Source organism: Amia ocellicauda, chromosome 5, assembly GCF_036373705.1.
Source record: "Amia ocellicauda isolate fAmiCal2 chromosome 5, fAmiCal2.hap1, whole genome shotgun sequence".
Taxonomy (NCBI): Eukaryota; Metazoa; Chordata; class Actinopteri; order Amiiformes; family Amiidae; genus Amia; species Amia ocellicauda.
This window is the reverse complement of record NC_089854.1, coordinates 11388643-11402534: the sequence shown is the minus strand read 5'-3', so window position 1 is coordinate 11402534 and position 13892 is coordinate 11388643. Positions and strand designations below refer to the sequence as shown.

The 13892-nt window shown below is 42.4% G+C and overlaps 1 protein-coding gene across 1 annotated transcript; it reads right to left on the bottom strand.

Annotated features, from left to right (window-relative positions):
* Positions 1 to 347: 347 nt before the first annotated feature.
* On the bottom strand, positions 348 to 4651 carry LOC136749419 (uncharacterized methyltransferase YdaC). The gene is made up of 3 exons (XM_066703713.1): positions 4590 to 4651; positions 1183 to 1620; positions 348 to 852 (listed from the first exon to the last, which is right to left on the bottom strand). The coding sequence occupies exons 2-3, from the start codon at positions 1616 to 1618 to the stop codon at positions 656 to 658; spliced, it is 633 nt and encodes a 210-aa protein (XP_066559810.1). The 5' UTR covers positions 1619 to 1620; positions 4590 to 4651; the 3' UTR covers positions 348 to 655.
* Positions 4652 to 13892: the final 9241 nt, after the last annotated feature.

Below are 13892 nucleotides of genomic sequence, written 5' to 3'. Positions count from 1 at the left end.
TTATTAATTCATATGTTCTTAAGGTTTAAAATTGTGTATTTAAACATTTGAAAGTTTTTTGGGTGAAAAATGTCAACTTCCAATTGTCTTGGAACTAATTAAACCTTTGACAGGTCTTTCCTATATTCGATTAACAGTAATTTCAATTAATGATGGATTTCATGGAATGAATTAGTATAGTTAGAGGGACCACTAGATATAAATGTACTTGACATTTGTGTTCAGTTCAGTTCAGACACATAGTTAAGAGTGATACAAACTTTCATGCAGTCACGAGAACATTGTGGAGTAGATTACACAATACAGTTACAAAAGTTATTAGCAGGACTATTTTTTACTGTAGTTATGACATTTTATTTTTTTCTTAGAAATCAAACAATCCAAAAGTGAAAGTACTTCCGATGGCTTTATCCTCATGGCCAGGTCATGCACAAATTCTATTCCCTTCATCACTCATTATCCAGAGTCCTTACTATCCTACTTCATTGGAACTGCAGTCTATTTCCTTGAATTACTGTACAACTACAAAAGTCTTCACATCACACAAGACAATTTCATTTAGCTCCTCTGTGTCCCTTAACTCAACTGTGTCACACTAAGACTTTCTCAGATCAAGGCCTTGTACACATGCAAGTATTTTTGTTGTTGTTAACCCTTATTTAGAAGCAGTGGCAAAAACAGCTTGGAAAGACGTGCGCCCATCCTTTAACTCTTGTATCCGGATGTCCGTGAACCCAGTGGCACAGAGGGCCTCCATGTAGAGCTCAGGCTGCCAGTTATCGCCTCGTAAGAAGCTCTTGGATGCGATGGTCTTGATTGAGGAGTGTTTGAGGGTGGTCACCATTAGAGCTCCTGCCAGGGCACAAGGAGAGATACAGCCAACACAGGACCAACACTCACTGGAAGGATATCAAATAAAGACTGCATAATGTCTGCTCTACACCAGGACTAGTCATCTCAGTCATCAGATCTGCTGTGGTAAATGCAGACTCTTCCCAGGGCGACTCAGTGTGTTCATGGGAGCAGTTAAACTGGGTATGATCACATGCTTTTTCTACATTATAGACACTAAAGGCTGAGTGTACCATACAAGTCGGTCTTCCCCTCCCTCTGCACACATTTGAGGAATACTTTTCCACATTGTCAGAGAAGTTGGAGTAGCTTTAACAGATACTTGCTCACCTGGTTTCATCACTCTGTGCAATTCTGAGGTCCCAGCCTTCAGGTCAGGCCAAAAGTAATAGCAGTTGCAGTGGTAGATCTTATCAATGCTGTTATTAGGCAGGGGCATCTCCAACACATTGCCTCTGATGAGGGAGATCTTCCCCGAAGCAATATGCTTCTTCACTGCCTTGCTGGCCTTGCTGACCATATACTCAGAGTAGTCAACTCCAATCAGCTTGCCCTTAGGGCTGGTGAGGAGAGGGGCAGCTGCCCGGAGCCCCAACCCTGGCCCAAACCCCACCTCCAGAACAGTGTCATCTGGCTGAATCTGGAGCAGCTTCACTGCATTCTCCTCAAGGACCTTGTTGTGCCACAGGAAAAACCTGGATGCCAGCCACCCAGCCAGGGACTTTGAGGGATGGCTCAGCTGCTGGTTGATTTTGTTGGCCAACATTTCTGCCACAAAACCAGAGAAACACGAGTATTTTGGCATCACCATTCATAACAGGGGAATATAAAGATACATCAGGGGAAAGGTGGTCAACCTTCCTTACGCTCTCTCTTGCCAAGTGAGTTCCTGAAGATTTCCTCCCAGTGGAGACTTTAGAACACCTTTTATGTGGGAACTTTTGAATACAATAGACCACCTTCTCAGAATCCTACTCAGGAATGAAGAATATTGGGAATAACTATACTTCTTATGGTGGAAATTAGCACTGGTCAGCATTGATAAAGGACAGTTTTTATTTTATTTTCACCATTGAACACCTTAGTGAGTCTGTAATCAGGGAGCCCTGTGCCTTATTAATGAAGTGGCAACTGGAGCACAAATCAAAAGGAAATCAAAAGATTTTATTTTATGCCAGCAAGACTCAGACAGCGCAGGTCCACAGGAATAAAACAAAAAAGGGCAAAATAAAACAAAACGAAAATAATAACAAAATACATACACACTCTTAATATATAGAGAGTGGAAACACAAAACAAAACATTTTTTTTTATGTTTTTCCCTAACTTAGAATTGGGTTCTTTAAACAGGCCCATCCACTCACTCTGACTTGTAACACTCTCTTTCTTCTGGAAAACTGAGCCCTTTATATAATGGGCTGCCCCTCTCACTAGCTCATACCATTTTCTACCATGGATACAATATGTTCTTCACAGAAACATGAATGATAATAATAACAGTATTATATACATGTATTGTTCACTCTCTTCCAAATGAATTAATGGCAAGGATTAAAAGGGTAGACATACATTTCACATTTACTTTTTATGTTTACATTATTACCGACTCCCCCTTTCCATACACATTGCTTCTCTTTCCAAGCCTCCGATGTTAATTACCATAATGTGTGCGCGCTTTTAAATGTGCCTTTTTCTGCGGGAGTTGCAAACAGTAACAGCATCAATACTCTGAAAGAGGTTTATACTTTCACGCAACCTGTAGTCATTTAACAAGAATACAATATGCCCCATCTCACACAGTGTGCACCCTGTATGCGATGGCTTCAGTTTCTTCATAAAACCGGGTAAGAATGTGTACACGTCTTTTGCATTGTAAACAATACATTGTATTTTCTTAAATCACAGAAAGTTCTTTCTTGTTTAAAGTGAAGGAGGGGTGCCATTTAATAGCAAGACAAAACACTCCTGTCAGGCGATTTCAACTCCTTCACAGAGTCAATTCAAATCTAAAGATATTTCTGAAAAGATCAGTTGACCAATGTTCGGCATTTAAAGGATCAAACTTGACTTAAAAGCTATTAAAAGTGTGTAAGAAAGCTCAAAGTTATGGATCACACTTTTTGAAGAAAACATACACTGATTGTACAATACATTATGAACACCATCCTAATATTAAGTTGTACCCTCCTTTGCCCTCAGAGGAGCCTCAATCTGTCAGGGGAAGGACTCTGCAAGGTGTCAAAAGTGTACCACAGGGATGCTGGCCCATGTTGACTCCAATACTTCCCACAGTTGTGTCAAGTTAGCTGGTGATGGATCTCTGCTCTGAATAGCTCGTCCCATCTCATCCCACAGGTGGATTGGGATCTGGTGACTTGGCAGGCCACTGCAGTCAGCTGAATTCACTGTCATGCTCATGGAACCATTCCTGGGCTTTCCTAGCCTTGTGGCATGGGACGATATCATGCTGAAAACATCCATTAACAGATGGATACACTCCCGCCACGAAGGGATGCCCCTGATTGGCAGTGATTTTCAGATGCCTGTGGCATTTAAATGTTGCTCTGCTTTTATCAAGGAGCCCAATGTGTGCCATAAAAACACCCCACACCATCACACCACCACCATCAGCCTTCAATATTGGCATGTGGCATGATGTAAGCATGTACTAATGATACACACGGGAAACGTCTGAGCGTGAAAACCCCAGCAGCATTGCAGTTCTTGACACACTCAAACCGGCACGCCTAGCACCTACTACCATACCCCGTTCAAAGGCACTTAAATCTTTTGTCTTGCCCATTTACTCTCTGAATGGCACACATACACAATCCATGTCTCAACTGTGTCAAGACTTAAAAATCATTCAACCTGTCTCCCCCCCCTTCATCTACACTGATTGAAGTGGATTTAACAGACTGCATCAATAAGGGATCATTGCTTTCACCTGGATTCACCTCATGGAAAGAGCAGGTGTTCCTAATGTTTTGCACACTCAGTGTATATTCCTATAAGGAATATTAATTAAAGGAAATAACAGATTATCAGATGGTTTCACAGAATGGGATTCATAACTAATCTTAGACTACCTAATATCAGAAGGAAAATCCAGACTAGTGCTCATCTGGGTATGTAAAACAATTTAAATCTGGTGAGTAAATTGAAAGACTTTGATCATTGTCAAACACTGTCCTTGTTTTAGAATTGTTTGCTGTGGGCCATAATTTCCTTGGACCTTAACTGAATTTATAAATCATTAATTAATTATAGAAGTCAGTTAAATCTTAACAGAATGTGCGCTTAGAGCAAAGGGATATGAGCTGTATAGACCTCCTTTAGAACTCATTCATTTCTTCATACATTTCCTTTTCCCCAAGCCCTCATTACAGTGCCTGCTAAAAGTATTTTTACAGCTAGTGAGAGCCAATGCTAAACAGAGGCACACACAGCACTTGCTCAAATAAAAGACACTACATTTTGTCTAGGCATAGCGAGTGTATGGATCCAGATTGCATCAAAGTGGATAAGAGAAAACATATAAAGTTTTATGAAACTAAGAAAGTAAGCATTACAGCAGTGCCTTCCTTCATGCATTTAAAGATAACAGATCAAGTATCCCGTCTGAATTGGGTTTCCTGCCTCACATTTACAACATGCAGAATAAATCCAGAACTTGATATAAATGGATGAACCTTATTTGTTTAATGATGATGAGTGTAAAAAGAGCAATCCCCTACCTTTTTTCCAATCCAGTCTAGAAAACTACTGGGAAATGATCACTGCAGTCAGCTCTGTATCGCTGACAGGAAGTGACTTTTGCCACTGTTTCTGATTTTTTTCTCTCTCTAAGTTCAAAGGTTAGAGCTCTGCAAACAGTCAGACAGCCTGTGTTAAAACAATGATAAACACAAAACAAATTAAACTATGACTTTTACTTCATAGTTATATATTAACCTCAACCTGCTCAGTCAGGACTTCCAGTACACAGTAAGAGAGCAGAAACAGCACTAACCAAAGTTTGTCCCACTTATCCCACTACCTGGCAGAAGGAGACGACTACTCTGTATTCTACTGTAGTTATAAAGGTAGATTAATATTTCCTTGTACTAGAACTGATAGTTTATTTTTCTCTGTAAACATTTGTGTAGCGACCCCAGGGACAAGGATGATGAATGCAGTTGCAGGCTAGAGGGGGAGATCCAAAAGAGGTAGTCAGTAACGAGAAGACAAAGCTCAACACACAGGTAGTTACAGGGTTAGCAAATGCTTAGAATTGACTCTAGAGAGAATGCAAGACTTTGCAAAGTGCTTGAGGAACAGAGGGGAATATATACTGTGTAGAGGGGAGCAGAAAACTGGGTTGTGAGTGCTGGACCAATGGGAAGAGGAGAAAGATGGTGCAGAGGAATGTTAAGTGGATGATTAATCCTTGTGCTAGGGAATGTGAGAGACAGGGTTTAGTATTCAGGAGAAAGGGACCTCTGGTTGTGAACTGAAGTAGGATGAAGTGAAGCCCCCCCCCCACACACAAGAAGAAAAACAGTGAAATCATATCTTTGGGCTAGCAAAATACAGTATATAAGTTGGTCACTATTTATTGGTTTGATGAATATTTAAGTTCACCAATATTTGTTGATTTTGGTTTGTAAAATTACCTTGCATCCTTCACACTATATATATTCCATAACAAAAGATATCTTGTGTAATATTTTTATGATCATACTGATTTTCCTAGTAAAATAATTGGTAACTGGTGCTTGGAGAAGGGAGGCAGAGAACAGTGCAGGCTTGTGTTGATATATGGGGAGAGTGCAGGGCAAAAAACAGCAGACTTTCCAGAGTTTGGCCATGGAGCAGAGACCACACTTTCCTGACCACAAACACCTTTCTTGAACTCCCACTTGGTAGTTTGTGTTTTAAACAAGTTTAAATTAATTTATGTAAACAGACACACAGGTTGTATTTACCCTTCCTCAGTTTATGCTGGAATCTACAAGCCTGAGAGTAGCTTTGTTTTGAAGCTGATTAAGATGCATTTATTTATTATTTATTTTTTTATGGTGTGCATAAAGAGAGTGTAACTTATTTTGTTAATTGCATTGTTTGGTTGGGGAGTCTTTTAGATCAGTGGTTCTCAGCCCTGGTCCTGGAGGACCCTCTAACCAGCTGGTTTTCATTCCAACAGAGATCTCAATTACTTCTTTGAACTTTTTTAAGTTAAGTATAGAATTGTATAAAGGACTTAAACAACCAGCTTTTTAATGACACAATTTAAAAAGTGAAAAGTGATGATTTCAATTAAGCAAGAGCTCCATTGGAACAAAAGACAGAATGGTAGGGGGTCCTCCAGGACCAGGGTTGAGAACCACTGTTTTAGATTATAAAATGTCCTGTTGGCTTGTGTATTGTGTATTACATACTGGGGATTGTTTGTGCAGGCAGGGATAGAATTCTGTCCCCTTCAATGTCTAACTCTAGCTCCGGTACTCCAGTGAGGAGAAGACTGTGAGGAGACGCTGCATAGCAACACCAGGCAGCCATGACTATTTCTCCAATTCCAGTCCTGCTCTCTCCTTCCTTTCTGCATGCACCTGCACGCCATTGCCTCCCTAATCCTTCTAACCTCATCTCCCTGCCTCTTCCCTCCTCTATTCCCCTCTCTCGAGGCCTGTGGAACTGCTACTCAGCTTCCAACAATGCTGACTTCATCTCCACTTTTGCCTCCCACCTCTATCTGGATTTCCTCGCTCTCACTGAGACTTGGATCTCCCCTAAGAACTCACCCACACCTGCCGCCCTATCCTCTCATCCTGTCCCACTCCCCCATCTTACCGCGCAGGGAGGAGGCACAGGGCTCCTGCTCTCCCCTTCTCTCCTCTTCTGTTCCCCCCATTCTCTCCTCTATCACATCTGCTTTTAACCTCTGGACCTCTCAGACCACCACTTAATCTCCTTCTCCCTTTCTTTCCCCTCCCTCCCCACCCCACTCACTCCCTCTGTCACCTTCTGTCACCTGTAATCTCTGCTCCATCTCCCCCTCCACTGCTCTCACTATCTTACCTTCCATTGATTGTTTTTCCCATCTGTGTTAATTGTGCTACCTCCTCTTTGTTCTCCTCCCTCACCTCCTCCCTTGATTCTCTCTGTCCTCTTGAAAACAGAAGTATTTACAAGTTGCCACAGACAGAGACAGGAGAGTACAGGTGAGAGGCAGCCATCTTTTTGTTTGACTAGTTTCAGACCAGTCTTAGCATTGCTCATTTTGTTTGAAGTTTGCCTTAATTGAAGTTAGCATTGTCTGTAGTTTGCCTAAATTGAAGCCAATTCAGTTCATCTGCTGAGTTGGTGAAAGTAAATAGGTTGTAGAAAGGAGATTTAGTCAAAGACTATCAGGAATTCTGTTGCAGGAGGAGCCAGGTGGGGCCAGTTATGTGTGAATTGGGGGAAGGTAGACAAACGCTACTTAAAGCAGCTGTTGAGAAAGATCTGTGCTGTTACTCGGTGACAAAAAGTTAAGCAGTTAGGGACTAGGGAACAGGAACCAAGAGACTTAGGGGAAAAAAAACTGAAAAACATTTAGAAGCATGTGGCCACTACAGTGTCAGTTTTGCAGAATAATTGCCTTCCTGGATGAACTCATCCAAGAAGGTTTCATTTGTGAACGTTGTTGGCAGGTTGAAATCCTAGAGATCAAGGTTTGTGATCTTGAGGCTCAGCTTGTCGATCTGCGCTGTATTAGGGATATAGAAGAATTGGTCAATCAGCCTATGAGAGAGATGGTGTGCACGCCAAAACCTAGGAGAGTTGAGACTTTAGAGCAGGACAGTGTAGAGAATTGCTGGGTTACAGTAGGTCGTAACTGCAGAAAAGGGCGTGCACAACCCCTAGAGATACCCCAAGAGCTTGAATTGCCCAACAGGTTCCAACTGCTGGACACCGAGTTGGACAGTGATGGCTCAGCGGGTGATGGGGGGGCAGTTGAGCACCAGAGCACCATGGTGCCCACTCCCCCCAGAAGAAGTTATAGTTATAGTAGGAGACTCAATTCTTAGAGGTGTAGATCACACAGTGTGTTCTAGTGATAAGGAGACCCACATGGTATCTTGACTGCCTGGTGCTCAGGTTGCAGATCTCCCTAAACTAGCAGACGGGCTACTGGCCAAAGCTGGGGAGAATCCACTGGTCATGGTCCACATTGGAACCAATGACATAGGAAAAGGTAGGACGGAGGTTCTGCAAGACAAATTTAAAGATTTAGGAACAAAACTAAAGAGCAGAACCTCTACGGTAGTTTTCTCTGAAATACTTCTGGTACCACGTGCCAGGCCAGGGAGACAGGCAGAGATTAGAAAGTTCAACACGTGGTTGAAAGCTTGGTATAGGGAAGAGGGTTTTAGGTTGGTGGTTTAATAGAAGTATGCAAAAAAAAAAAAATACATAGAATATGTTGAGCTGCAAAGAGATCTTAAGAAAGGGATCAGGAAAGCAAAGAGGGAAATAGAAAGCAACATAGCTCTTGGAGCTAAAACCAATGCAAAGAGCTTTTTTCAATATTACAACAGCAAGAGGTCAGTACAGGAGGAAGTGAAACAGATAAAGGGCAAAAATTGAAGTATCTTGGAAAACAAACAAGATGTGGCAAATATTATAAATGAGTATTTCACAGAAGTTTTTACAAAAGAGAAAACAGATCACAAGCCACAGGTTAACAATCAGTCCAGTCAAACCCTAAGAGAGATCAACTAAAATATTCCAAATGACACTTAGAACAGGGGATGTGCCAACTGACTGGAAGACAGCAAATGTCAAACCAATCCACAAGAAAGGGGACAAAACTGAGCCAGGAAATTACAGACCAATCAGTCTCAACTGCATCACTTGTAAAATGTTGGAAAAAATGATTAGACATAAAATAGAGGAGCATCTTAATGAAAATCATATTCTTGGAGATAGTCAACATGGGTTTAGACGAGGCAGATCATGTCTCACTAATTTATTAGAATTTGAAAATGCAACTGCAGCTGTAGATCATGTGAAAGCATATGATATGATATACTTAGATTTTCAAAAAGCTTTTGATAAGGTTCCACACCAAAGACTGATCCTCAGATTGGAAGCTGTAGGCATTCAGGGTAATGTAAGTAGATGGATTATAAACTGGTTAATGTATAGGAAACAGAGGGTGTCGATTAGAGGAGTTGCTTCTAACTGGAGTGAGGTTGTTAGTGGAGTTCCACAGGGGTCAGTATTAGGGTCTTTGCTTTTTCTAATCTATATTAATGATCTGGACTCTGGGATAGTTAGCAAACTTGTCAAATTGGCAGATGATACCAAATTAGATGGCTCAGCAGATACAATCTCGGCAGCACAGGCTATTCAAAGGGATAATATTCAGTTGTGGGCCGACACCTGGCAGATGAAATTCAATGTGGACAAGTGCAAGGTACTACATGCAGGTAACAAAAATGTCCACTATAATTACACTATGGGAGGAATAGAACTAGATGAAGTAACGCATGAGAAAGACCTAGGAGTCTATGTGGACTCCTCACTTTCTCCATCCAAGCAATATGGGGAAGCAATAAAAAAAGGCAAACAGAATGTTAGGGTATATTGTCAAAAGTGTAGAATTGAGAACAAGGGCAGTAATGTTCAGACTGTACAATGCACTAGTTAGAGCTCATCTGGATACTGTGGACAGTTCTGGGCTCCACACTTCAAGAAAGATATCGCTGCTCTAGAGGCAGTTCAGAGGAGAGCAACCAGACTTATTCCAGGTCTGAAGGGAAAGTCCTACTGAGAGACTGAGGGAACTGAACCTTTTCACCCTGGAAAGGAGGGACTATGTGGGGACTTGATTCAAGTCTTAAAAATCATGAAAGGCATCGACCACATCAAACCAGAGGAGCTTTTCCAGATCAGCAGGGACACACGCACAAATGGAAATTGGGCTTCAAGGCATTCAAGACGGAAAACAGGAGACACTTCTTCACACAGAGAGTCATCACAATCTGGAACAAACTCCCCAGCGATGTGGTAGAAGCTGAAAGTTTGGGAACATTTAAAAATAGACTGGATAGGATCCTTGGATCACTCAGTTATTAATGGACACCAAACGAGCACGATGGGTCAAATGGCCTCCTCTTGTTTGTAAACTTTCTTATGTTTCGTCCTGTCCATCCTTCCCCTCCTCAGCGTTTGGATCTCTTCCATTCTCCGCTCAACCCGATCCAGTCTACATGCCACTGAACAGAAGTGGAAGAGGTCCAAACTTCCAGCTGCCCTCGAACTCTACCGCTCTCTACTGGCCACATTATCCTACTCACTCACCTCAGCCAAGAAGTCTTACTTCCAATCACTCTTTGAATCCACTGACAACAACCCCCGCAAACTCTACTCCACCTTCTCCTCCCTCTTTTCCCCCCCTCGCCTCCTCCTCCCTTGTCTCTCACTGCAGATGATTTTGCCTCCTTCTCCTCCAAGATCACAGACATCTGCAAGCTCTTCAACAGTCCCCCCTCCTCCCCCATCACGCCCAAGTCTCCCACCGACCAAGCTTCCTTTTCTTCATTCTCACCTCTCTCGGACTCTGAACTTCGGACTCCTCTTAGGTCACAAACTCACAACGTGTGCCATGGACTCTCTCCCCACTCGCCTCCTCCAAGCAACTGCTCCTGATCTACTCCCCTTCATCTCCTTCCTCCTCAACTCTTCACACCTCTCTGGCTGTTTCCCCTCTGCTTTTAAACATGCTGCTGTCATCCCACTCCTCAAGAAACCTACCCTTGACCCCACCTCTCCTCAGAACTACTGCCCTTTCTCCCTACTCCCCTTCCTCTCTAAGACCCTAGAGTGTGCTGTCCATCGTCAGCTCTCTGCATTTCTCTCCCATCACTCACTCCTGGGTCCTCTGCAATCCAGCTTCCGCACAGCCCACTCCACTGAGACGGCTCTCCTGGCAGACACTGACTCCCTCAGCTGTGCTCGGGCGGCTTCCCTATCCTCAGTCCTCATCCTCCTTGATCGCTCCGCAGCATTTGACACTGTTGATCACTCCATCCTCCTCTCCTGCCTCGCTGACCTTGCAATTTCTGCATCTGCTCTCACCTGGTTCTCCTCCTACCTCAATGACTGGGCTTATCAAGTGAGGCGAGGTTCCTCATCCACCCCCAACCTCTCCTCACAGGCGTTCCCTAAGGCTCCATCCTGGGCCCACTCCTGTTCTCTCTCTACACTCGCTCCCTGGCCCCCCTCATCGCATCCTATGGTTTCTCCTACCACTTCTATGCAAATGATGCCCAGATCTTCCCGTCTTTTCCCTCCTCTGACCCTCTCATCCCCTCTCACATTGCTTCCTGTTTGTCTGCTATCTCCACCTGGATGCACTAGCATCACCTCAAGCTCAACCTCTTCAAATCGGATATCCTCTTTTTTCGCCCATTCCTTACCTTCTGCTGATCTCTCCATCTCAATCCCCTTGGAATCCACAACACTCTCTCCCTCTTCTTCCGCTAAGAACCTAGGAGTGACCCTTGATCCTGCGCTCTCCTACACCCAGCACATCACCTCGCTGACACGCACCTGCAGATTCTTCCTGAGCAACATACGCCAAATCCAACCCTTCCTCACCAACTACTCGACCCAGTTGCTCGTCCAGTCCCTGGTCCTCTCCCTCCTGGCCGGCCTGCCTGCAACTTCTACCCGCCGCTCCAGCTCATCCAGAACTCTGCGGCTCGTCTGCTATTCTCTCTGCCCCGATTCGCACACGCTACTCCACTGCTCCGCTTCCTCCACTGGCTCGCAATCCCTGCACGCATTCATTTCAAGACACTGACCCTCACATACCGCTGTCTCGAACAGACTGTACCGAGTTACCTGCAGACCCTCGTCTCTCCATACATCCTGCTGGGGTAAAATTGCCCCTATGTATTGTACATACACTTTCCAGTAAGTTACTATTTAAAACTTGCTCTTATAAGGGTTTCTTTGTTCTTATTATGATTTCTCTGCTCAGACTTATCTGTGTGGCAGATAGAGATAATTTTTACTGCCGTGGGCATTCTTTAGTTAACGAACCAAAACTATATAACATGTTCTTATCAGTATTGTGTGTGCTGTGTCCTTGATACCAGTTCTTCCATGTCTGGATGAAATATTGTTTCCCTAATTATAAAGAATACCTTATGAATTATTGCTTCCCGTGTTCGGAACTGCCCCGGGACACATGCCAAGAAAATATCATCCAGGTTCGGGACGGCCCCGAAACTTCTTTGAAATATTGCTTATAGATGTATAAAAGGCTGTGTGAAACTTTCAATAAATGAAGATAAACGACTTTGGTGTCTGTGAATTTACTTCCCGGGCCTGTCTCCTGCTGAGAGTGTTCACTGTTACTGGAAGCACTCACTGGGGTGCCTGATTCACTGGGATCCGAAGGGTTGCTTCAACTGAAGCGTTGTACCTTAACACATCCCCTCCAGACAGCTGCGCTCTTCCGGTGCCAGAAGGCTAACCCTGCCTCCTCTCCACTCCTCTTCCTCCAGAGCCGCTCCTTCTAATCCCTGGCCCCTAAGTGGTGGAACGACCTTCCCACTGAAGTTAAAACAGGAGTCCTTGACCTCCTTTCCGGCAATTACTCAAGACACATCTTTTCAGACTGTACTTGTAATTTAGTAATTTATTCTCCTGTAAGATAAGCACTTATACAATTTCTTGTCATAGTTGCCTTTGCATTACTTGTATTGTTTATTTTGATTTCCCCTATGCTCCTTTTCCCTTAGCTCTTAACTTTGACTTAACATCTTGTCTGCACTTATCAGCTTTTTCATTCTAGGATGTAAGACCTTATATATTGTTTACTGTATATCTCATATACACTTGTGTAAATTGTGAATTTGTAAAATGTAATATGCCTTGAATTGCACTGTATTATTGCACTTTGTATTGCGATTATATTTTGTAAGTCACACTGGACAAGGGCGTCCGCTAATAAATAAATAATAAATAATTTGTATTATTATGTTGTATATACAACAGTATATGCTTTAACTCATAGCAACTACTGTATGAAATGAGTAACTGTAAAATGGTAATTGATAAACACACAAAGGTGTGGAATAAAGGACATACAAGGTCATATGGAAATTCAGATTTGTATTGTAGCCAATTTGACGACTAGTATAAGCATTGACAGATGTTACTTTGGAGGCACTGCAGCCTCTCAGTAGATGCTAATTAGGCTATGATGTTAAGTGCACTGTCAATGCACAGAAAACATAGGCTACAGAAGCTATAAAGGATAGCTTAGCCTATGAACTAGCTGACATGAAATGGTACATTGTGGACAGAACAGAAAATATATCCACCTAACAAGAAGGGATATGGAAGACAAGACATACATTCACTCAACTATGCTATCATGATACTGTGTTGATGTGTTTGTTTTTATGTTTTTGTCTTTTTCAATTGACCTATCCTGGGAATTGGTCAATACCTGCATAGCTAAGTGATAAGAAGCAACACTCACTATCCAGAAATAATATGTATTTATTTATTTATTATTTATTTGGAACATCAGTTTTAGTCAAGAAACAATAATGTGCAGAATGCAGAATGGTCTGTTTTTTAAAATGTCTGCTAATTAGTTAATAATGCTAATTAGTTAGATAATAATAATGGCTCCTTGAAGGTGGATAGACAGCTAGAGGGGGTTTTGTTTACGACATTTTCTTTCTACAGAGAATCCAAAAGTGAAACTACTTCCAGCCTCATAACAGTTGATCACTTAAAAGCCATAATAGACACAATCACATTGAGTCTGACCTTTACCTTGCTTTTTCATGTAACATTTTAAGGCATTTGGACAGATACAATAAGGACATATTTGCTATTGTGCACAGTTATTGTACGTGTGTGTATACATTTTCATAAATGTGTATGTAAATGTGCAAGTGAGTGTGTATGTGTAAATCTATAGGTATATACACTGTATTTGTGACATTTGCAAAATTGATACAATACTTCAGCCATTGACTGCGAAG

Excerpts from the sequence above, each read along its gene's own strand:
- LOC136749419 (XM_066703713.1), bottom strand. The coding sequence starts at position 1,618 with ATGTTGGCCAACAAAATCAACCAGCAGCTGAGCCATCCCTCAAAGTCC. Across the intron at positions 853-1,182 it reads GCACAGAGTGATGAAACCAG|GAGCTCTAATGGTGACCACC; the intron begins GTGAGCAAGTAT and ends GTGCCCTGGCAG.